The following is a 24,879-nucleotide window of genomic DNA, read 5'->3' on the forward strand; positions in this document are numbered from 1 at the left end:
TGTGATTATTGATCTCTCTTCCCCCACAGCATTTAACACTTCATCATTTGTCTTGTTGATGGTCAACATCAAGTTTAAGATATTGGATATTTTTTATTACAAATTTACACTATTATTGTTAGTGAGCACGATTATTATCATTATTCTTTTGTCTCTATTCCATGAACCCCTCGGGGGTTCTTCAAAAATTTTGTACGGGGTGTGCCACGCAGACTTTCGGATGCTGACTTTCTCTATACCTACTTTTTGCTGTTTTTGCTACCCATCCGTATACCAATTTTCAAGAAAAAACACCCAAAAAGCACCCAAATTTGCCATAATTGGGCGCTTTAAGGGCACTTTTGCCAAAATGCGCCCAATTGGGCGCATTGGTCTCCACTGAAAACCCACCCATTGATATACCAAAATCGCTGAAAAGGTACCCCAAAACCGTGGCACATCCCCGTATACCTTCAACCAGGAAGAACCCCACCCCCCCGGGCATGAACCTCTAGGACGTTTTTTATAGGCTGCAAGCTTTAATTTTGTTTTCATTCCACTTAAAAATACATTAAAATGAGTACAAACAAGCCTAGTACATGCATGTTCAGCGGTTATTATGAAATGATATGTTGAGAAAATTCAGAATATTATTATTGACGGTAAAATATTTATAGGACCTACTACTCCCAAACAAGATATTATCCACTTTGCTTATTACACTTCGCTTCGGGGCATGAGAAATAATCATCCATGAAAAAACTTAGAAAAGTTAAAAAAAGCCTGAAAAGCGCGTGAAATTAGGCTAAAACGGCCAAAAACGGGCTAAAATTAAAAGAAAGTGCGGAAATTTGGACACAAAAAAACCACACAAAAAAAAACCCACTGAATTCAGGCTTAAACCTAAACATTCTCATGCCTGTAAGTATAGTCAAAATAAATATCATACTGCGGTGACAATTTCCCGAATATGGACGGAATATTTTGCCACGACGAAATGTACATTTCACATGGGCAATCTCTTTCTCAAAATTGTAGAGTGGCTTTGGTTCTTATAAATTACAACCTTTCATATGACACCTAGTTTGCTAAGATTGGACTTAAAAGTATAGTTTTTAAGTTGAATTTGGGTAATATTTAGTGTTTAATAAAATATCAAGAAGACCTGAAAAACGTTATAAGGCTGTATGTAATATCACGTCGGCCATATTTGAAAATCGTCTGAACTGTAGCCTGCTCTGTCATGTCTGTCGGACACAACGTATTTCTATAGGCCTACGTTATAGGCCTACATATTAGACCAATAGGGAGTACATTTGATAGCTGCAATAGCCCAATATACAAATCAATAATCACAAATATTTTGGTAGGCAACTCATCTCTTCATGAAATGACTATTCCATGACTGTTAAATAACACTGATGGCTTTTATAGATGAACATCACTTTTCAAATTATCGTCTTACATTCATTTCTGTCTTCGAATTATGAAATTGAAAATACAAGCCATGAGATGACAATTACCTTGATTGCCTCATGCCAATAGGTTTTCATCGTATACAAAGTTGCTTCTCGCTTACACGTCGATTAGCTAACAAATTGTCGTCTGCTTTCAACATTACCGTCTGCTAAAATAACCAAATTTCCACTTCATAATGGTATTTTTTACACCATTTACTCAATTTTTTGTATTATATCCTGACTATTTCATTTCTTCATTACATAAAGAATTATCTTCATCAGAATTTACGATAAATATTTCAAAAAATTAACGTTAATTAAATATTTTTAAACATTTTGAGTGATCATTTTTGGCGGGAAAAGTTGAGTAGTCTGCTGGTAAATCAGGACACCTGAGAACTCGCGTCTAGTACCTTCTAATAATCTTTTGTTTCATCCCCGTGGCTGTGTAACATAATGAATAGAAGAATACAGATGTTGTGACTCACGTAATGTGTCAACATATATCATACCGATATACCACTGATGTATGTGAGATTGAAAAATAAATAATGAAGAGCCTAATAAAGTGCAGATAGGGTATACAATTAATGATCTTATATGTTTATTTAGCGGGGAAATATTTGGGAAATATAAGGTGAGGCATAATATTAATTATATAAATAATAATCATAAATATTATTATTGATATCTTTGTAGTTGATGTTGTTGCTATTATTATTTCATTAGCGTCCACTAAAAGGGGGAAATATGTTGGTAAAACGGGGCTATAAGGTGAAATTGACTATAGGGAGAAATAATAATTTCACCTCAACGTTTATATATTATGTGTTGTCAAATTACATTAAGGCAACTGTTGGGCAATGTTACATTAAGGTTACGTATTGCTTTCTTGCCCTGCGGGGCCCTTCTATATTGAAACTCCATTATTCTCCGGCCTCGGACCTATACTGGCCATGCGGTCTTGATGTTTTTGTTGATACTGGCTCCAACTTATAAAAAATACTAGTTTTTATATTCTATGGTGTCATTTTTGACCATTTAGTCGATTTTAACGTTATTAAAATTATTATTATCATTATTATTATTAGTCTTATTATTAGTGTTATTTGTGTTACAATTATATTATTATTATTAGTATTATTATTATTATTATTATTATTATTATTAGTGTTATTATGCTTATTATTATTATTATTATTATTATTATTATTATTATTATTATTATTATTATTATTATTATTATTATTAGTATTATTATTATTATTAGTGTTATTATTATTATTTATTATTATTATTATTATTATTATTATTATTATTATTATTATTATTGATGTCATTCGTGTTGTTGTGGTTGTGGATGCTGATGGTGATATTGTTATTTCCATGATCAAGATTCAGTTTAGTCCATGCTGTTGTATCTTAATTAGTTATTTTGTTTCATCAACAAAATCATTGTGACGTGAAAACATCAGTAGTTTTTAAAATGAGTCCAAGTTGTGAGATATGTTTTGAAAATTTCAAGAGTAACACTGAAATTAACCAATTACTCTAGGCTTCACTTTAATGTATTTCTCATGCTGATTCCAAATATGGTCATGAACATTTACAATTCTGAAATTTTAAAAACCTCTTGCCTGTAGTTAAGCCTATTCAACGTCTTAAACTCATGGGCTCATGCAATAGAGACAAAAGAATAACGATAACGTGATCACTAACAATTAATTGTGTAAATTTGTAGCATTAACTATAACCAATATCTTAAACTTGATGTTGACCATCAAAATTATGAAGTGTTAAATGTTGTGGGGGAAGAAAGATCAATAATCACAAAGTACCATCATGAGGAAGCAGACAAGATTTTGACCATTTGTGGTGTCGACAGACTCGGTATATCCACGCAGATGCCGCCGCAACAGACTAACGACTTATGATAGCCATACTAGCTTGATATGTATCTTAATTAAACTGTATCATATTGATTTACTTGACTTCACAATTAATCATGATAATAGCCACAACCCATTAACAATTTGTTCCCGATGTTTAACCTAATTATCTATACAATATATTAACGGTTTAAACCACTTGCCTAATATGAAGACATCCCACCTCCTCGATGCTCTGTTTTTGTAATTAAAATGACCATCCTCCGAGTAGAACGGATGATTAGGTTCACAAAGCAATGATACTCTAATTATTGTATAGCCCGCCTTTATGGTTTAGTATTGATTAAACATGGAAGTAATTAAATGCTTATTAATTAAAGTAGCAAAATTATGTCATCTGTTTTGCATATTCACTAAGTTAGTATTGCTAATTGAAGCATCTAAATGAATATTGCTTCTTAAACAAAACGGAAACCTGCTCTTATTATTGTAGCGTATTTACAGCAACATATCAAAATGTGGTGGCACCTTTCTTACAGTTTGACTGTGGTTATGATAATGTATACAGAGTGCAATAAAGCATAAAAAGGCCATATAAATCTATATTCAATAGATAAAAACAAATAGAACATGGGAACTTTTTTAAAATTTCCAATTGTAAATTGTGTATACTCTATAATACGCAATGATGAGACCACTTTAATATACGGCCAGGGTTATAGATTCCCGGCCATTATACCGTATAGATATGCATGCATCCATGGTTGTGGAAACCTTCCAGTTTTGTTTCTTTAGGAAACATGGGCGTAGCCGAGTAAAGTGTCCTTAAAATGACAAAAAATGGGACAAAAAATTGACAAATGGGACGAAAGAATGGCCTCTCCCCTCACACTATTACGCTACACTGCCATGCATGCTGGAAATCCCGTTTCCTCATCATGCTCATGGTGTAAATTCCGGGGGTGGGGGGTGGGGTGGGGGGTACATCGACAAATTTTGGTGGGTATGCTCCCCGGAATTTTGAGGTGGTGGGTCTTTGGGAGCTGACGGCGTACCGATAAAAAGGGGTCTTTTGGAGCTGCGAACAAGTAAATGGGGACTTTTGAAGCTGCGAACAGTCCAAATCAAGGGTCTTTCTCGGCTTTCTGGTTGAAACCTTTCAGAGCTGAAATTATCAAAATCAAGGGTGTTTCGGAGCTCTATTTTGGTCAAATACCGGTATAAGGGGTCTTTCGGAGCTGTGAAATCCAAAACGGGGGTCTTTCCGGGGGAGCATACCCGTATGGTCATTTGTGTTGAGTGCGATGGAGCGGAACCAAATTGGCTGCGGAGGAGACGGGTCATTTGCTATGCAAATGAGGTAGTGTCGGTGCCCTGCCCCACAGACTCCATTTAAATAGAGTCACCCTGGCTGCATTACAGGATCACTCCGGCAACTCGGAAATCTACATCTACATAAATACTCAACAAAGTTGCATGAAAGCAATATCCAGATAGCACAAAATAATGAAAATTCAAACTTTATACGGAATAGGAGACTTTACTTTGGGTTTCACGCCATATAGGCAAGCGTCAGACGACAGGTTGAAGAAATTTAGGCCGAACCACCATCCTTTAGGAATGGGATAATTCCATGGTGTCAACAGCCAAACTATTCCAGAGTCCGACTCTCTTAAAGAGTCATAAATTTCATGATTCCGTCGACGACTTTGAATGTAGAGTCAATTGACTCCACAAGTAGAGTCAACTGACTCTCCTGTGACAATCAGGTGGCTCCGTTTGAGAGTCAGTATAGTTTACTCCACTTAGAGAGTCACTTCATGACTCTAGTCTGGCTATCAGTGTAGTGTTAAAAAGATAACTTTTAACACTATCTTCATATTTTTTACGTATTTTAGTGTTATTTCAGTGTTTATAAATTAACACCACTACTATACCTTCACTGTACAAACAAGTGTTTATTAAGTGTTCAAGTGTATTTTTAAGTGTTGCTCTGCTGTTTTTGCGATCATGACGGCACGCAGAAGTATTATGTATATGTGCTATTAAAGAATACCTCACGACAGAGTTTTACAACGAGAATCAACATGTCCTGGTCGACGTGGAATATAATATGATATCAAAATGAGATATCTTTTCATCAAAATATTTTTGATTAACTACAACCGTACGTCGTCTTTTCCCTATATCGGTATTACGCGCTGTCAATACCTCCCTAATCAGACCCAATTGTAACGCTCTCCCTACATGCGAGTAATAGTGTTTCATTTTTATTTATTTATTTTTTTTGTTGCAAAAAGGTTGAAACTTGATTTCTGACTTAACAAATAATGAAAATTACATTAAAATGAGTACTAACAGTAACATGCCTAATAGGCATGTTACTGTGTAATAGGCATTGCCTATTCATCGATAAAAAGACAAATATGGCTTATTTTTGCTTATCTCTCCACACGAGTCGAGTGTCGACCGCTGACGACAAGTTCCCAATTTTCTTTACAATTTTAAAAATTTAAAAATTGTAAATTTTCAAGACCATATTTGGAATTAGCATGAAAAATGCAGTAATTAAAATGAGTACAAACAAGCCCAGTATTGGTGCAGTGGTTCCTATAGCACACAAAGCATTAAAAGTGCACTTTCATCCAATATAATAGTTCAAGAATTTAGCTCGACATCTTCATACTGAAGAGAGGAAATTGCCTGCTCAAAAGTAAAAGATGTCAGAGCAAAACACCGGCCGATTTATAGATTGAAGTTTTAATCATGCCAATCGAAAATAAAATTCAAGCAGGACTTGATGACAGACGCTAAAAATCAAGGGGTTATTGCAATTAAAGAAGGCCCCATCTAGAATAGCTGCCAGGTGTCATATGTCATGTATGTGTATAGTATAGAATGTAGAAATTGTCAAATGTCTATAAGGCAGCTATTGCAGATACGGCCTTTTTTTAACGAATCCCTTAAATACAGAGCGCGTAGAAGACATGGAGGAATAGCTATTAAACGACTGAGCCAGCTAGCGCCGATTGCCCCACGAGTTGATTGAGGGAACGATTAAAAGAAATTGAGAAAACGTTTTACTTCTAACAAGTCGTTGACCTTTGACCCAATCATATCCCACAAGTCTTTGGTTTATTAGTTAATACATAGGGATTGCAAATTGGTGGAAAGAGAAAGGGAGATTATCGGAGGATACGAATGAGATGGGTAATTTGGCTTAGACGAGAGATCTGTTGACTACGGAATGCTATGAGTGCCATCCGCATGGCGAGGTTATATAGCCCTCTCAGCCGTTTCATGCATATGATATGGTAGACATAACAGAATAATAAAATCTAAAAGAGGGATGTGGGGGAATCAGGCGGGGAAATATCGGTCCATAGTGGTAATCTATAGTTCTTATTACCTTGCATCAAGTTAATTTTTGTCCCGAAGAGAACAAGGTTTAAAGAATGAGGGAAATACTGGTTGCCCCCCCCAAAAAAAAAAAAAGGTTACGAGATTTTTTAAAATTATCCAAGATTATGTTAACAGGTATAAAAATCTTTTCATGACATAGTCTAAGTACCCTCTACTAGTACCCCTGTGAATGTCAAGTTCACAACTTGCGTATAGGCCTACTTAGCCCACATTCCTGAGCACAATGAATGCAACACGAGGTTTGTTACCACCGTCACAGCTACCGTGCATTTGGCGGGCCATATGAGTACGTCCGGTCAAAGCACGGCAGATGCAGTATTTTATTCTGATGAACAGAGAATAAAACAATTTTATTTCAAGAGTTCAGTCAGAAATGTACAATATTCTTACAGTGTATAACAGAGCAGCGATATCAATTCAAAACCAATCAATGAGTTAAGATTATCTTCAGTATAGATAACATCCATGAGTTAGGATTGCTATTGCTATCTTCAGTAGATAGCATCAATGAGTTAGGATTACTTTCTTCAGTAGATAGTATCAATGAGTAACTATTGCTATATTCAGTAGATAACATCCATGAGTTGGGATTGCTATATTGCTATCTTCAGTAGATAGCATCAATGGGTTAGGATTGCTATTGCTATCTTCAGTAGATAGCATCAATGAGTTAGGATGATATCTTCAGTAGATAGCATCAATGAGTAACTTAGGATTGCTAATTTTAAATCTGAAAAATGTGTTACAAATTCGATTCGTTAAAGCACATTTGAAAACAGACAATGACATACAGAAAGTTTGATGAATTCAGGAGGTTGGTTCCAAATATGAGGTGCTGCTGATGAGAAGGATTTTCCTACTCATGCCGATGTGTTGTTTCTTGTGTTTCAGCGCGGTGGTAGAGCAAGACCGCTTTTTAAATCCATACATTGAGGCAGCTACAGACTTTTTAGTAGATGTAGAATATTCTATGCATCATGTCTTCGTTATTTAATCTTTTCCTATTCTATTTCCAGTAATGTTTAAATTCTAACGAATGTTTGATGTCGTAAAATCGATATTTCCACCAGACATTCTACATAACATATTATCGATTTTATGTCATCAAACATTTGTTAGAAGTTAAACATTGCTGGAAATAGAATGAGAATATATTAGATAACGAAGACATGTTTCATCGAATATTTTACGTCGAATACTTGGAGTCTGTCGAATACTCGGAGTCTCAGAGATTAGACATGTTAGATATAGATTAGATCAGGTTTGACGAGATACTCATCTTGTCGTATGGCCCTTAAAACGTTCCGTAAGTAGGCTTATGTCATGACGAGTAGATAGTTTGTAATTGTCTAGTATAAGATTGATTGTTTTCAAGAGTTTTGATTTGTTATCGATGTCATCGTGCTGAAAGAAATGTTGCTATAGCAATACCCGTAAAGCATGAAATTGTATTTTCGGGGTAGGCCTATTGATTTTTTTTGCTGGGGGCTGGGGGGACACTCAACTAAAATTTTGGTAGGGGTGTGCGGGCGGAGTGCCGAACTTTGGGAACTAAGAACTGATTTGGGGGCAAAATAGGGGCTTGGTGAACTGAAATTTCAACACTTTTGTGGAGGTTTGTGAACTAAAATTGGGCCAAATTATAGATAGGCTATTTGGAGCTAAAGAAATTCATTTTTTTAACATTTGAGCTAATAGCTACCATTTTCAGAGTTTTAGGCTCAACGAACTGGAGCATGATGCAAACGTGGGTCTTAAGGAACTGTTGGAGAGCCTGAAAAGGGGACCCTTGACCGCCGCACACATACCCGTAGCACCTTTTACATGTGAGCGACCCTCGGGTTTTGCAGTTTCTTATATTTGCATTATTTTATAAACGCGGACTTTTATTCCCGATTCTAAAAACCTTGCGAAATATTCCAGCATAATATCAAACAAACCAATCTTTTGACATTCACCTTTGACTTTTGCATATATAATGTTGGGTACAACCACATGCGCACAGTCCTGTCCGGTTGACTCTTTTGAAATAAAAAGGGTGTTGGACAGTGTCAACAAAGAAGAAGAAGAAGAAGACCCTATTTGAAACACAACATCCCTCTGAGGAAGATTCCGATTCAATCATTCTCAGAGCTAAGGTGTATGAAATTCAAACGGAGCTGCCTAATGTGTTAATTCCATTTGAAATTCATACTCCCTCTGTGAAAGATATTTCAAACATCATCCGCAGCTGCGGTAGTGTGGAATTTTAATGGAATAATCCATTTTGACCATCATCTACAGGGGGAGTGTGGATTCTAAATAGAATATCCTACCTTGCTGCCTCTTTGTTCTTTTCCATGCGATCTCTACCGTGTTGTTCTAACACCTTCTTTGCGTCAGGATATTCTACCAAAGACTGCATGTGGAAATAATAGTAATAGACATTGTACAGGGTGTCTAACATAATAAAATATTCATTTACATAGGTATCAACATGAAATTTTTGTTGTTGATATTTTACATGAAGATCAACGTTATAAAAAATAATACTAAAGGTACATATTTCTCTTCGTTAATTTAGACTACAAAGATTCCTCTTTGGTAACTTTGGTAACTTGACTCTGAGTTAAAATCATCAGAAGGGAAAGAGTGATCTTTGTGTTGCACTGTTGAGTTTGGTACACATAGGCCTACTGATACTCTCAATCTTTTTCAAGAAACAAAATAATGAAATGTTTTGCACAAAATGAAAATTTGATGAAGGCAGGCAATTTTACTTATGATTCATTTCCAAACATGTTTCCATCTATTGGACTCAACCCAAAAAAGCCTCTTAATTCTTAAACATAAATAGAAAATGCAATAGCTAATAGAAAAAGTAAAATACTTTATAATTATGATATTATTGCATAGTGTTACCTGCATAAGATCCTTCCGCGATAAACAAAGTAGTTCGGAGTAGCCAACGGACACGACATCAGCGGTTCGGCGATTCTGACCACCCTCTAATTTCAGCAAACTAATCTCGCCGAAGTAACTACCTTCCGACAATGTGGCGACGGTCATTCTTTGAAAGGACACCGGATCCTCTATTACGACCTGCAATTGAAAAAAAACACGTAATTTACAGAAAGAGAAATAAAGGTTTCTTGTGACAATTTACCTCTAATTGTATGAGTCAATTACTTTGTCCCATATCGTTTTCGTTGCTCCCTTTATATTATTTCTATATGGTGTTCACTTTTTCTGTCTTTCTTTCTTTCGTCCTTAGTTCTTCTATTGCCTTTCTTTCTTCCTTTGACTATCTTTCTTCCTTCTTTCTTTCTAATGGATTGCTTTCTTCCCACGGTTGTTTGATGTATATAGAATGGGCTTCATTATTAAGAAAATGCAAACTATAGATGGCGCTATTTATCATAAATCATATTTCTTAATTTGCAAGGGGTAGGTAATCAATACTGCCATTCAAACAGGTGGAATAGGTGAAACAAGTAACAAAGAAATTTTATACACATATTTCATCAGAAAATAAAAGGAATTATTTTTATTAAAAGCCTGAAAGAGTAATTTCCAGTATCTAAATAGCGCCACCTATCTTGTAATAAATTGATACATTTTATATCCAAAAAAGCTTTAAAAATGCTGTAAAAGTGAATAATGTTGTAAATAAGGGGAAATTAAAGTTGAGAATGACTCAAAAGCATATGTATACAGTAGTATGATACAGTTTTAAGCTGTTTAAGCCTAAAAATTGGGTTGTATATGATGTTTTGTTTGAAAAACTAATAAATGATCACATCAAACAGCTGTGTTTTCCCCTCTCCCATTCTTTCTTTCTATTTGCTCGCTCTGTCTTTTCTTTTTCTTTCTTTCTTTTTCCTTCCTTTTTTCTTTCTTTCTTACTTTCTTTCTTTCTCTCTTTCTTTCTTTCTTTCTTTCTTTCTTTCTTTCTTTCTTTCTTTCTTTCTTTCTTTCTTTTTTTTTTTCTTTCTTCTTTCTTTCTTTCTTTCTTTCTTTCTTTCTTTCTTTCCTTTTTCTTTCTTTCTTTCTCTTTCTTTCTTTCTTCTTTTTTTTCTTCCTTTCGTTCTTTCTTTCTCTTGTTCGTTCTCTCTCTCTTTCTTTTTTTTTCTTTCTCTCTTTCTTTCTTTTTTTTTTCTTTTTTTTTTCTTTCTTTCTTTCTTCTTTCTTTCTTTTCTCTTTCTTTCTTTCTTTCTTTTTCTTTCTTTCTTCTTTTTTTTCTTTCTTTCTTTCTTTCTTCTTTCCTTTTTTCTTTCTTGCTCTCTTTCTTTCTTTCTCTCTTTCTTTTTTTTCGACTTTTTTTTTCTTCCGTTCGTTCTCTCTTTCTCTTGTTTGTTCTCTCTCTCTTTTTTCTTTCTTTCTTTCTTTCTTTCCTTCTTTATTTCTTTCCTTCTTTCTTTCTTTCTTTCTTTCTTTCTTTCTTTCTTTCTTTCTTAATGTTGGCGTTCACTTTCTCTTGTGACATCAACTTTAATAAAGACACAGACCAGTGAAACAGTCTTATATAACATACAAAGGTGGCCTATGATATGAGGCCAGAATTCTTTAAATATAATTTTCTCAAAATGGCATAGAGATGGGTCTGTGTTGCACTGAATCACGTTAATGTTATTGTGATGTTTCTATTATGATCACAATGAACATGTTTTTGGGGCGCCCTCTACGGAGGCGTCCCACAATATTGGCATGTACTTGTGAGTAGCTTCTAATTTCAGTCTTACTAGATTTACTCCGCAATTGTTGTGCTATTTTGCTAAAATTATGCCCTTGCTCAGAAATAAATCCACAATATGCTTGGATTTTATTTTATTATTGTTTTCTGTTATGCACAGGATAAAATGGTGTGCGTATATTCTTTGTTTAAAAGACAAAATTAATGGATTTGTAAAAACACCAAATAAATCGAGACCTTTGACCTTTGTAACCACTTTGACCTTTGTAACCAGTTTACCGCCTCTTAGAACCCGATAGACGGTGACCAACACTTTGGATTACAATAGCCTAATCTGAATCCAATAAGCTCAAATAAACAATCATAGTGCAAAATTTGACCTAACTTGCAGAGTATGAGTTTTTGTACCCAAAGTTTCAAAGTCAGGCATCTTATCAAGATCAAGATAGTGATAGTGACATAACAATTAACACGCTTATCTTACCAAGGTCTTATCTATCTGCATGGGGTAATTGGAAATTATGGTGTAGCCTATTTGTTTTAAGGATGAAACAACTGGCTCCTTTTGCATGGAAATTAGAACAAATTACTATACAAGCTGTATCAAAAAGTTTGGTACCCAGCAGTTTTGATAGTAATTGAAAAACCTGGTTCTTCCAAATGCAATATCGGGTCCCCCTTAAAATGATAAAATGATCAGACCATAAATCTTTTGTGACTGTTTATGACATTAATCAACAAATTATGCGGATCCTAGATGTGTCGAGGATGTTATGTTTATGAACAAAACGTTACGTTTGTATTTTCAACATTGTTAATCATTGCTACGTGTATGTTAACAAATGAAAGTTCTGTAATTATTTTAATTCTTCAATGCTAAGTTAGTAAGTATTCTTTTGGATATCATCAAATTGTAAATCTCTAGTCAGATTTTCAGTGTGTTAACAACTATGTATCAAAGATGTTACGTTCATGTACAAAACATTAACGTTCTTATCTTGTAAACATTGTATACCCATATAGCTACTTTTGAAGAATGAATGTTCTGTAATTGTCTTTTATCCTTCATCTCTATTAGATTTTCAGTGTATTAGCAAGTAGATGATGTATATGTATCACGGACGTTATGATGTATATGTATCACAGACGTTATACATTCATAAAAACTTTTCTTTTGGTCAACATAGGGGTAGATCCTCTTCTATACTATCCATCATATACCCCCCTGCATAACGAAATTCAACAATATTCAATATCCAAAGCAATATCATCACTACAATATGCCCCAAAATTGAACTCCCCACCCCACATAATCGCAAATTGACACGACAGCTTCATTCCAATTCAATTTATTTCATCCAAAACGGTCCTGTGATACACCTTCCCCAATCAAACACATTTGTCTTGCATTTGATCATCTTCTACTCTTCCCTAGAAAAAATCATTATGATACCAAATCCCCGGGACCAAATCTAAACACCATGCCATGGAATTCACCATATCACGTCCAAGCTCACATAATTTGGGCGCCCCATTCCTTTTTTAAAGGAATTTTTATTTAAGAGTAGGCTACACTTTTGCTTTTAGCATTGTGTACAACATCGGATATCATGTCATTGGTTTATGGTGAATAGTAAATTAAGCCATGTTCACGGGTATCTGGACATAAAACAAATAAAATTAGTATCAACTTCATCTGGCACTAAACACGCGGCAAAAATAGTCCGTATAATCATAGATTTTAAAATCTATGGTATAATCTTTGCATGCCTTGTGTTTTATATTGAACCAGGCGAGTTGTCAGCAGCTCCCCTTGAGGGTATTTATAAGAGCTATTCTACGTTATTGCCTGATATTAAAGGACACCCCAGATTCTAAAGGTGGTTTTTTAATTTTATATGCATGCCTTTGGGGACCTAAAATACAAAAAGCGTAATTTTTTAATTGGATAACACCTATATATCAATATAGATTTCAAATAATGTTTTACTGATATTCAGTCATAATTTGCGAATAAAGTTCTGTCAAACTATTGAGTGAGGTCATAAAACATCTCACATGATTGCAAATAGCTCACACCAAACGCAATTAAGGAAGGAGAGCTGTGGCCGAGTGACAGCTCCAGCTCTCCTCAAAACAAAAGGCATGACTTCCCAAATTTTTTGCCATATCTTAATTAAAATTCACATGGAAGCAACTTCAATACAAACATGCTATATAGGCCTTATTAGCTTTTATACAAATCGTTGAATTAGCTTTTATACAAATCGTTGAGTTCGTTTTTGTACTATAATGGAATTGATAAAATGCGCACAAATACAACGTCAATAGGGCCCTACAATCATGTTAACAGTTAACATGTTTCGCGATACATTGCGAGACATTTAGCATATTTAGACTTCCCATGTTAAAAATATAAGTAGAAAGGTATAAAACTGTGTGCAAAATGCGTATGTTAAAGTGCACTATATGAAATAATGGTAGGCCTAAAGAAGAACAAACTCAGACTATTGGACAAAATGCTGCACGGGCTAATATCTAATCGGTCCTCGGCTTAAATAAATAAATAAATAATAAATTTCGGAATTTATATAGCGCTTTTTCCAGAGGATTCAAAGCGCTGTAATTTCGCTGCGTGGTGAATCATCACAATCAGATCGCATCAACTATAGTAGGAATTCCAATTGAATGAACGCAGCTTTCAGCAGCTGTACTCGATCCAACCGCGATCGTATATCGCGTATTTCAACTTACAACACGAACGCACGACCTTGGATACAATGCTAACCAATCACGAGTGCGTTGCCATGGTTGGAATCACTTCTGCGTTACTCACGCACAGTCGCACACACTGGCGTACATCGCGCAGTGTACGCAAAAATTCGTCACGCTATTGAAAGCTGCGTTCATTCAATTGGAATTCCCACTATAGGCTAGTTGCAGCCGAACCCGGCGCAAACCTATCCGCACTTAGATTGTAACATCCACCCATTTTCTGCAGCTCCCCAAATTCCATTGGGTGAAGGAAGTTTTTGATAACGAAACAACTAATCACCGATTTTTGAAAGCAGGAGGAAACCGGAGATCCCGGAGAAAACCTGCGAGAGCGAGCATGGATCGGGATAAACCAAGTGCACATGAGTCCTTGGGCCGCTTAATGGTCTAAGAAACGCTTGCCTAAACAAGTCATGCTAGCCAAACTTCAAGAAACTGTCCCTGGGTCAAGTGTACTCTGTTCAAATATGCAAGAAGTAAACAACTTTTGTTACTTCTTTACCAAAATATCCATATATACCCAACTCATGTAATACAATACTCGTCGAACACAATCCATGAAACAATTATACTGATTAACTTACGACGGACTTGAATTTTTCACTTTGTTAGTTTGTTTAAAGAAAGTAGACAAAGTACAGGACTCCAATAATAATTCGTGATGCTTCTGGCGAGATGTCACAAGACGATTCTCTAAAACGTATTGATATTAATCCGCGATGTTATAAGGCCCGCCGACTGATCAAACTTTATAGTATTCTTTTTTTTTTAAACAAAAGAATACTAAAAAAAATATGGCAAAGAGTATGGGGAAGAATAAAACAAGTCACAAAGTTTACATCAAATTTTCACGGCAAAATTTAACGGTCGGCTTGCACCTGTAGTATTTCGCCTTTTGTTTTTTCTGCTTTGTTGTCATTGTTTTTCTTTATTATATTCTAAACTAGTTTACTTCGTTATGAAATTGATACATTTATACAACTTGGGTAACCACAAGAGTGCATGCAATTACTTCTAAAAAATCATTAATATCCGGCTGATGTATTTAATTTCTTGCATTCAGACGCACAAAAAGAACATCTGCATTTAACAAATTGATATGAAAACGGGCCATTGATATAAAAACGGGCTATTAGGGGTAATTTATAAACCTTTTATATTTCGATTAATACTCACGTCTGTAATTACAGACGGGCTTTAAAATAATAAGTAGGAAGGCTTATTTACTATAAGTTAATGTAATATTAATAGTATATCGGGAAGTTTTTTGATATTACGCACCGATTAAGAGAGATTAAACGAACTTGTTTGGGCTTCTTTACTTCGTGTAACAATATCTTAATAGTATATCAATATCCACTTTGTTTTGAAGTGGTTGAAATTACTTGACGTAAATAGGCACGCGAACCAGGGGGCCATAGTCATTTAATAGAGTATCACATAATCGGTTAATGTATTTTGCCGTTTTAATTCCAATAATTGTGGACGATTGAAACCGCGCCAATTGTCTATGCAGTTTGAGTTCACGCAGACGACGACAATTTGGCGCACTATCGTTTGGCAATATATCGCTGAACCAGGAAATGAGGAAAGTATGCCATGTAAAAGAGACGTAGCCTACAACTTTTGCTTACTTTTAATGTGAATTATTAGCGTTGCTAAATTGATTCATTTGCAGGATTCGGATGATTCGATTTTAAAACAATATGCCTATTCTTGAACACATGCGACAGTTGTCACGAATGTGAATTGGAAGTAGCCTATAGGCCTATTTCGCAGTCTGCAGAGTACACACGACACTGGACGGACCCAACCCCAATTTTTCACAAAAATGAGTTAAAAATGAGTTAGACCCAGCATTTTATTGCCAACAGACTGTTCTTCCTTGTGTGTGAAAGAAGGGAGTTAGGCCTTTCTTCCACAAATATTGGGTTAATGTGGAGTTGTGTTTATCCATGGAATATGCTTTTCACTACAATAAACTTTCTTGTTATTATTATATGCATCTACTGTGCAATTAAAGGTAAAGAAGGCGAACCTGTATTAAAACAGTGAACGGAGCGCCCATCTCTCTTTCATTGGCGATTGGGCCAGACTCCTCCATGTAATGTTGCTATAGGGGGATCGCTACACCTCCTACACAGCGAGTATGTTACCTTCCCAGCATTAAAGAATGTCAGTACCCATTTATACACCTGGGTGGAGAGGAGTAATCGAAATAAAGTACCTTATACTCAAGGGCACAACACGATGGCGTCGCCGGGGCTCGAAACCACAACCTTCCGTTTATGAGTCGGAGCTCGTTCCACTCGGCCACCGTGCTCCCAATTAATGTGTTATATTTATAACACATCTGCTTACGGAACTAGCACTTGTATATGCCTAGACCTATACTAAGAGCTGAACCGTTACCAAAGAAATATCATAATATCATTTCAAATGTATAGGCCTATACGAAATAATGTACTTTTTTCCCTTTCGCCTAGTCGCGTCGTCTGCTAGGTTAGGACCCGGGGTTAGGGGTTAAATCAGAACTCGACCGGCGGTTGACCGCCGCGGCGCGCCGGTTCCAGGCGGTTAAAGTCCGGTTGGGGAGCCGGTTTTATTTCTCAACATGGAGAACGCGGTTCAACCACCGGTCAACCGGCGGTCGAGTTTTGATCTCATTTTATTTATAGTGGTGTGGATTCTGCAGTAACCATTGAAAAGATCCTGTCGCCAGAACATAACGTATCTTTGGGATTGTAGAGACCAGATTTGAATCAAATACCGTAAAGATTAGCCAACGGCGCACATGAGCTCCTTCGCCGCATAGGTAAATTTCACGTACAAATAGAGAGAACCCAGGTTTAGGGTAATGATTATAGGGTTATAAATAAATTGGGTTTTCGGACTAATGGACCATTGGTTTCTATGGGACAGGAAACTATCCATAGTCGCGGGAGCCAATGTTGAAAAGTCACCCAATTTCTTTCTTTATACATTGGGTTCTATGGGACAGTAAACAGTCAGAAGTCACGGGGAATTGTTTTCTTCAAAACTGTGGGCGTTGGCGGAGCCAGGATTTTTTTTTTCGGGGGCAAAGTGAGTTTCGAGGGGGGTGGCAAAATCAACACTTTTTGCGCAAAATTGCCGCAAAAAGTGGACATTTTCGTAATTTGGGGTTTTTACTGCGGGGGAGGGAGTAACAGGGGGAAAGAGTTCTTACTGGGAGCCATTTGCCCCCCATGCTGCCCACCCCGTGGCGTCACCTCTGGCCCGTATAAATGTGGGATGGGTAGGTATATGTGTTGTAGGGGTGCTGCTGCGATGATAGGGAATGGAGGGGTAGGTGTGTGTTTATAACATAATCATAACTTACCGATACTTTCCCATGGTTAATAATATACATTTCTCTTCCCACTTCGCCTTTCTTGCATATAAAATCGGAGGGACTGAAGATTTGTGAACGTAATTTGAGCACCAACTCACAAAGTAGACCCTGCTCGCAATCCTCAAATATTTTAACCTGAACGAAGTAAAGAAATAGGTACAATTACAGTAATTAAATAGAGGAACATATAGGACACCATATTTTGCTTATGCTGTATCCAGATCTTGTTGTCCTCCATTTATCTTCTTTTTCATCATCTTCTTCTCGTCCTCCTCCTCCTATTCTTCATCCTTGTTTCTTATTCTCTTTCTTCTTATTCCTGCTAACAAATATTACGCAAGTACACAAGTGAAGGAGATCATTACTGATTCTTAATCGTTTCCCCAGTATAATAATAGTAAAGTAGGTAATGGGGATACGCATCCTGCACAAAAACAAATAAACACAATTGCTCGCTATACAAGAGGAAACTGAATATACCGTAGAAACCCGTCTATAAGGAATAGAAGCGACTGTGATGATAGCATATTTCACGCTAGCGCCCTCCACAATATTATATCATTATGGAATTTGAGCAAATCATTTACCGACACAAGCAGGTATACAATGTATTATTTTATCTTTATTTCGCATCTCACGAGCATAGCTCACTTGGCAAGGCATAAGACTTTGGTTCTTTAGATCGGAAGATGGTGAGTTCGAGCCTCATCACGGTCACACAAACTTTTATAAACAAAATATTGTTCAAACTTTTCATTTATATTTTCTTGCAATTTCTAAAGACTCCTTTCGTGATAATTTTTTTTTCATATTTAGTTTAATTTATTCTATTGTTTTTCTTTTATTGTTTCTTTTCTTGGTCTTTTTTTCTTGTTTAATTTTATTTTTTCTTTATTTTTCTTTGATTCATATAATATTGGCAGGATAAGGAGAGGAGGGAACTAAAGACCCATTCAGTGATTTGCTCATCCGGACGATCGTAAAAATCATCAAAATTCACCTTTGTCATTGTCATAGATGTGGTAACATAGCCTGCTAGTGGTTCAGCAGAAAACCGTGTGACACATAATATACATTTGGCTACATTTTATTATACGATAAATACGAATTTATTAAACATGGTAACAAAATTCTCTAGCAGATCGGTTATACGATGGAACTGGTAGGCATAGGCCTATTATAAATTCGGGATATTAAATATCTTCCTGACGAGACAGATCTGCGCATGTGGTCAAAGACGATTCCTTACTAGCCACAGACCGTCCGCTGGAATAGTTGAACATGAACCATTCGCTATAATGGCTGTTGGTCGGACCTCTCATCTCTCCACATCGATTGTGACCTATAATCCCCGACATTGCCCTTATGAACTCACATCCTCACTGTTTTTATTCCAATACGCTGGCGAAGTTACGTAATAATCGGATTAACTACCATAGCAATAGGTGAAAACAATTTTGAATATACCGCGTTATACACTGATACGTTCAGGCGGTACCTCTTCATTGCATTGAACCATATCATGCTGCACCTGTAAGATCTTTGAAAAGACCAGTATTGTATTCAATCTATGATTGCAGACATACACAGTACAGGTGATGAGTGTAACCTGCTTGTAGCGCAGCGCGATATGTTCAAAATTGTTTTCACCTATTGCTATGGTAATTAATCCGATTAATTACGCAACTTCACCAGCGTATAATGGCCGAATAAATTCTGACCATCACTTGGCTTGTTGGATTCGTCTATACTACAATTCGCTGTCGAAGTGACGTAATAATCGCAATAACTACCATCAAGCAGATTGCACTAATCACCCGCGTATGTCACCAAACATAGATTGAATACCACTCTTTTCATAAATACTAATCTTACATGGCGAGTGATTAGCATTTCTTTGACAACTATGGTTTAATGCATAGGTGCCACGTGAACGATGAAGTGCAGGGCTATATATTCGAAATTGTATTCATCAATTGCTATGGTAGTTAATCCGATTAATTACGTCACATCGACAGCGAATAGCCTATAGTATGGGTTCAAGTGGAACAAAAAATAGTGTATGTCCATTGCTAGCTATGGTAATTAATCATGTTAGTGTTTACATCACTACTTCGGTGAAGACAAGAGAAGTGTGCCTTCTCTACCAACGCCTGTGATATAACAGGTGCAAGCGAAACAAAATTGAATGACCAGAATAGTTTCCTTTGTCAGATGAATTGATTGAAGTTTTTGAAGACACTCTATTCTTGATGGGACAATAGATTCAAATATGGAATAATTATTATTCCTCATCTATTTTTTTTTATTGAAAAAACTGCAATTGTGGCAACAGAACAATATTTATTTTGATTTCATTTCAAGTAGAAACAAAATCGTGCTTAAGCCAAAAACGCACCCTACCTACCATTCCTCAAGAATTGGGATGGCACAAAGGTGCAACATAGGTTTTTATTGCAAAGACGAGGACAGACAAGTAGTTACAACACATCTGTCTAACCGTGGGTTTCGCTATTATTTAGAATAAATGCTTTTACTAGTTTCTATAAAACCACAAAATTACTAAAAAAACTATAAAAAACTAAAAAAAAAAAACACAAAAAAAACACACCTAAAATTAAAAGTAGAAAGGTAGATTTGAAGAAAGATAAAAAGAACATGTCAAAAAGTTAAAATTAAACGAGAATGAAAAAACGGAACCGGTGCCCGGACCATGCTCTCTTCAGCATGTCTTCAGTTCCAAAGTCTGACGCTCTATCAATTGAGCTATACGATCCTGATATACGAAACAGTCGTTATTATGTCAATACAATTGATTGGTGTTACAACATACTTAGATGGAATGCATAGCCACCCAGTGCCAGTATATATTTGTTCAAACTCCAAATACAACAAGCAACCAATTTTATTGAGGGCGTTTCTTAGGTATATCCTTGTAGACGGGGTTTTACGGTATTTAATAAGAAAGAATGAACAGTTTACCAACCCAAAGTGACAACAAATAAACACAAATCCCGACCGGCACACAACCCAACTTGAAAAAAGCAAGGGAATGTGCCAGCATGGGAATCGAACCCACTATCTTCCGATCTCTAGACGGCCGCCTTATCCATTAGGCTACCAGTTCCCACTGATAAACGGTGGTTAAAACTGGGTCTAATGTTTATATACAGGGTGTACCAAAAACAGAGGCCCCTCATTGCGCCCTCTTTTTCGCCTATTTCTGAAAAGTTGATCAAATATATTTTGGTATGTAAAGAAACCTTATTATTGTTAGCTTTAATAAACCAAAACAATTATTTCAATCGGCTCACAACTTTTGAAGATATGCCCTTTTAAAGACAAGTACCATTTTTTCACTCTGTCCACGGATAGCAAACAGAGTGGTTGGGATGGGTCATGCTGTGGAGTGGCCTGCAAGATCACCAGACCTCACACCACATGATTTCTTCATTTGTGGCAAAATCCAAGATCTTTGCAAAATTACTGCTATATTCGCAAATATGGACTAGGGCTGAAACCTGTATTCGTCAATGAGGCAACCAGGTAGAGGGCAGAGCAGCACAGTAAACTCACTTCAAAAGAACCAAAGACAAACTAAACAGCCCTTTTCAGGGCTACCTTTTAAACCAAAAAGAGAAATGACTTATGTTGTCAATAAAAAGAAAGAAAGAAACAATAAAGTAAGAAAGTAAGAAACAAAAAGGCATAAAATAACCGAGAAAAACATAAGTAATTGCAAGTATAGCAAAAGAAGTCCCATCCCACATCAATTTCGCCCAAATTAATGACACTTAACAAAATCCATAACCCATAAGCCCACCGGTAAAGCCCATTCCCTAAAATAAATAGTTGTTATTTTATAAAGTTATCATCGAGAAATGTTTTATATTCATGCATGGTATATGCACTTTTCAATCTTTGAAGTAACCAAACCTCCTCCGTGTCTGTGGACAGTGTGAAAAACGGATACATTTCTTTAAAAGGGCATATCTTCAAAAGTTATGAGCCGATTGAAATAATTGTTTCGGTTTATTAAAGCTAACGGGTAAAGGCTTCTTTACATACCAACATATACTTGATCAACTTGTCTGAAATAGGAGAAAAAGAGGGCGCAATGAGGGGCCTCTTTTTTTTGGGGGGGGGACACCCTGTAGTTACAATCATATAATAGTTACAATTTCATTAGTATCAACATTCCATTTAAAATCCACACTCCCCCTGTGGAAGTTTTTGGAAACATCTTCCACTCCATTTGAACTCTCTCTCCCTAAGGGAAAGATTCAGGTTGAATCTTTGACAGAGGGTGTATGAAATTCAAATGGAGCTGCCTAATGCGCTCATTCCATTTGAAATTCATATTCCCTGAGTGGAAGGTATTTCCAAAATCTTCCACATGGGTAGTGTGGATTTTAAATGGAACATCCCAAGAATTACCTTTCTTAGTGATTCTAAATGTACATGAATAGCTAAATCCTGCTTGAGTCTTGGTGGTAAAATTTCAAGGAAGCTGTTATCATCCAAAGCTTGTGTTCTGAAAAGCAATTAGGGTAGGAAGAACTAAATTATACTTAACTTTTAGGAAGGAATGAAAGAAGGGAGGAAGAAAGAAGGAAAGAAAGAAAGAGCAGCGTTGCCCAGCGGTTAATGTCTTTGACTCTGGTGCAAGAGGCAGGCCCGTAACTTTGACCAAAAAGGAATAATCATTTCGGGGTTTTTTTTTCTATTTTTTTTCGCTCGCTACGCTCGCAGATTGGACTTTTTGGTAAAAAAAAGGGACTTTTTAGGCTTTGATGATTACTCCCTCCTGGTTACGAGCCTGGTAAGAGGTCACCGGTTCTAAAATTAATTAACTGCTCTCACCAATATTTGAATTGTGAGGCACTGTACATGACATAGACCTCGTAGACAGTTCCGATCAGGGTAATGCTTTGCTATTTAGTGCAATTAAATGGATCCACATTGTCCTGCTGGCTTGAAGCCTGACCACTGTAGCCAAGCTTCGAGAAATCGGGCCTTAAGGTCTTAGAATGAACATGTTATTAAATACTGATATTTATAAACAATTGACAAACTAACATACAGATCGCACCCACCTTTTCCACGCATAATCAGACCACTTTTTAACACGACTTTGTAACTGTTCTGGAACTTTTCGATGATTCATGTAAACTTTGATAGAATCCATTCTAAAAACAAGTCAGAGAAATCAATATTAATTTAAGGGGTCGGTCTCACACCTTTGCATTGTATTTTGTGGGGTTTTAGAGTACATCAGACACATCAAATTGCATTCTGAGTATGAGGAATGCAATTTGATGTGCCTGATGTGCTGTCACAAAAAATAAAACCCCAAACGTTGCTATCCGATTCTTTAATTAAGTAGAGTTATCATAATTATTTTGTCTCTAATACACGGCTTTCGGCTTATATAACCAATAGCAGGCTATAATATGTTAGCACATCTATGCTACTAACAAAGGTGCAAAAAATGAATTTTGAAAAAAAAATTCTCCAGTGGTCATTACTATTCACATGATACCACGATTCGACCAAAAGCTAACTAACTCCAACGGGAGTATGGGACTCCAACCAGGGTTTTCTTTAAGCATTTCGCTGGAGGGGTATTTTCAATTTTTTTTACCCTTTCAGTTGTGAATTTTTCCTCTGAAGGAGTCAAAAACATTGCCCAAGGGGTACTTTTTAAAATATTATTTTTGAAGACATTTTTAACAATATGTGTGTTTTTGGAGCCATAGACGTAGATCCGGAGGGGGTGGGGGAAATCTTCCCCAATATTTTGCCAGGGGTGGTCCATACAATCATACCCCAATGTTGACGCCTGTATGTGGGTTTCTGACCAAATTAACCTCATATTTGGTCATTTTAGCCCCCAAAGTGCAAATTTTTGCGAATTTATTCCACTTTTGCACCATATTTCAACAATATTTAGCTTAAAATGTTTTGTACCATAAACTTATTCTTTCTCCAAAAGGTGCTGGATTCACTATACTTCAAGACATTTTTGCACCCCCCCCCCAGTCAAAAAGAAATCTACGCCACTGTTTGGAGCAGTGGCGGATCTAGAGCAGTCAGAAGGGGTTGGGGCAATTTTAGAAGAAAATAATAATATTTAAAATGCCCCCTGAGAAGTATGAAACTTTTGCAAAATGAAGACCTAATTGAAGCAATTTGGTGGATCATTTTGGCACTATTAATGTGTAAAAATTTTAGTTTAAAAAAGCCGAACATTTGTGAGTAGTTCGTGGAGTCTTTCGTGGACGGCAGGTTTTCCCTATCATGGTATGCCTATAAATTGTGTTAAACATAAATTGGCAAATGTCGAAAGCAGAAGTGAAAGTGGCCATTTGTTTATCAACTACAGAGGGTGATGTTTCCCCCTTAGAACTTGGAAAAATTTGCAAAATGAAGACCTAATTGAAACGATTTAGTGGACCATTTTGGCATTATTACTGTGTAAAATTTAAGTTTAAACAGTTGAAAGGCCGCAAATTGTGAAATGACGGTCCATAAAGCATTTCGTTGTCACGTTTTCCCCATAGACCTATAAATTGTGTTAAACATAGGGCCTAGATTGGCAAATGTCGAAAGCAGAAGCGAAAATGGTCACTTGTTTATGGGGGTGTCTGAGGGGGATGTTCCCCCCTGAGAGGGAAAATTTTGCAAAATTAAAGTCTAATTGAAGACATATTTGGTGCATCATTTAAACAGAAAAAAGGACCCAAACCCAATTTGCAAGATTTCAAACTGACACTATACAATTTTAGAGACTCGCAATCTCTAAAACATAGGCCTACATGGATCAATGCTGACAAAATGTGATGGACCCTACATATCGGGGGTAGGCCTAGGTCCTAAATGCCAAAAGCCGAGAATAAATGCACAATATCGGGTGTTTCTCTATTCAAATCTTGCAATATCTGAACGCGTACGTTTTCAAGATTTTGTACGCATTGGACTTTGGGACTATGGATTTGAAGGAGTCAGAAAAGTGCCTGAACGCGTAAATACGCGTGTTTTGTACTGTGCGTTAAAGTAAACCCTGTCTCCAACTCGCCTTCCCTATGGATTTGCGTTTTGAGCCGGGCTTTTAATTGAGGCCATTCGTAACGAAAAAGGACGATATACCTTTGCTATAGGCCTACCTTCTCTACTTTCAAACTATGGGCATATTTACTCTGAAAAATTTATTCAGAATGACTTAGGTTTTAAAAGTATTGACCGGTTCGATGAAATACGCACCAGGCCCTGAACACAGTGAAAATGCTTTTCGCCCTCTATAATAAT

General features: G+C 36.4%; 1 protein-coding gene across 1 annotated transcript in view; it reads right to left on the reverse strand.

The window, feature by feature from the left end:
- LOC140145969 (uncharacterized) overlaps positions 1–24,879 on the reverse strand; it is a 71,420-nt gene that overhangs the window by 10,957 nt on the left and 35,584 nt on the right. Inside the window, exons 14-18 of the mRNA XM_072167704.1 lie at positions 22,668–22,760; positions 22,009–22,105; positions 17,560–17,706; positions 9,653–9,832; positions 9,067–9,149 (exon numbers count right to left, since the gene is read on the reverse strand). Of these exons, the coding sequence (XP_072023805.1) occupies positions 9,067–9,149; positions 9,653–9,832; positions 17,560–17,706; positions 22,009–22,105; positions 22,668–22,760 (600 nt within the window). The remainder of the gene's footprint in view (positions 1–9,066; positions 9,150–9,652; positions 9,833–17,559; positions 17,707–22,008; positions 22,106–22,667; positions 22,761–24,879) is intronic.

The sequence above is a fragment of the Amphiura filiformis genome, chromosome 2 (genome assembly GCF_039555335.1).
Source record: "Amphiura filiformis chromosome 2, Afil_fr2py, whole genome shotgun sequence".
NCBI lineage: Eukaryota > Metazoa > Echinodermata > Ophiuroidea > Amphilepidida > Amphiuridae > Amphiura > Amphiura filiformis.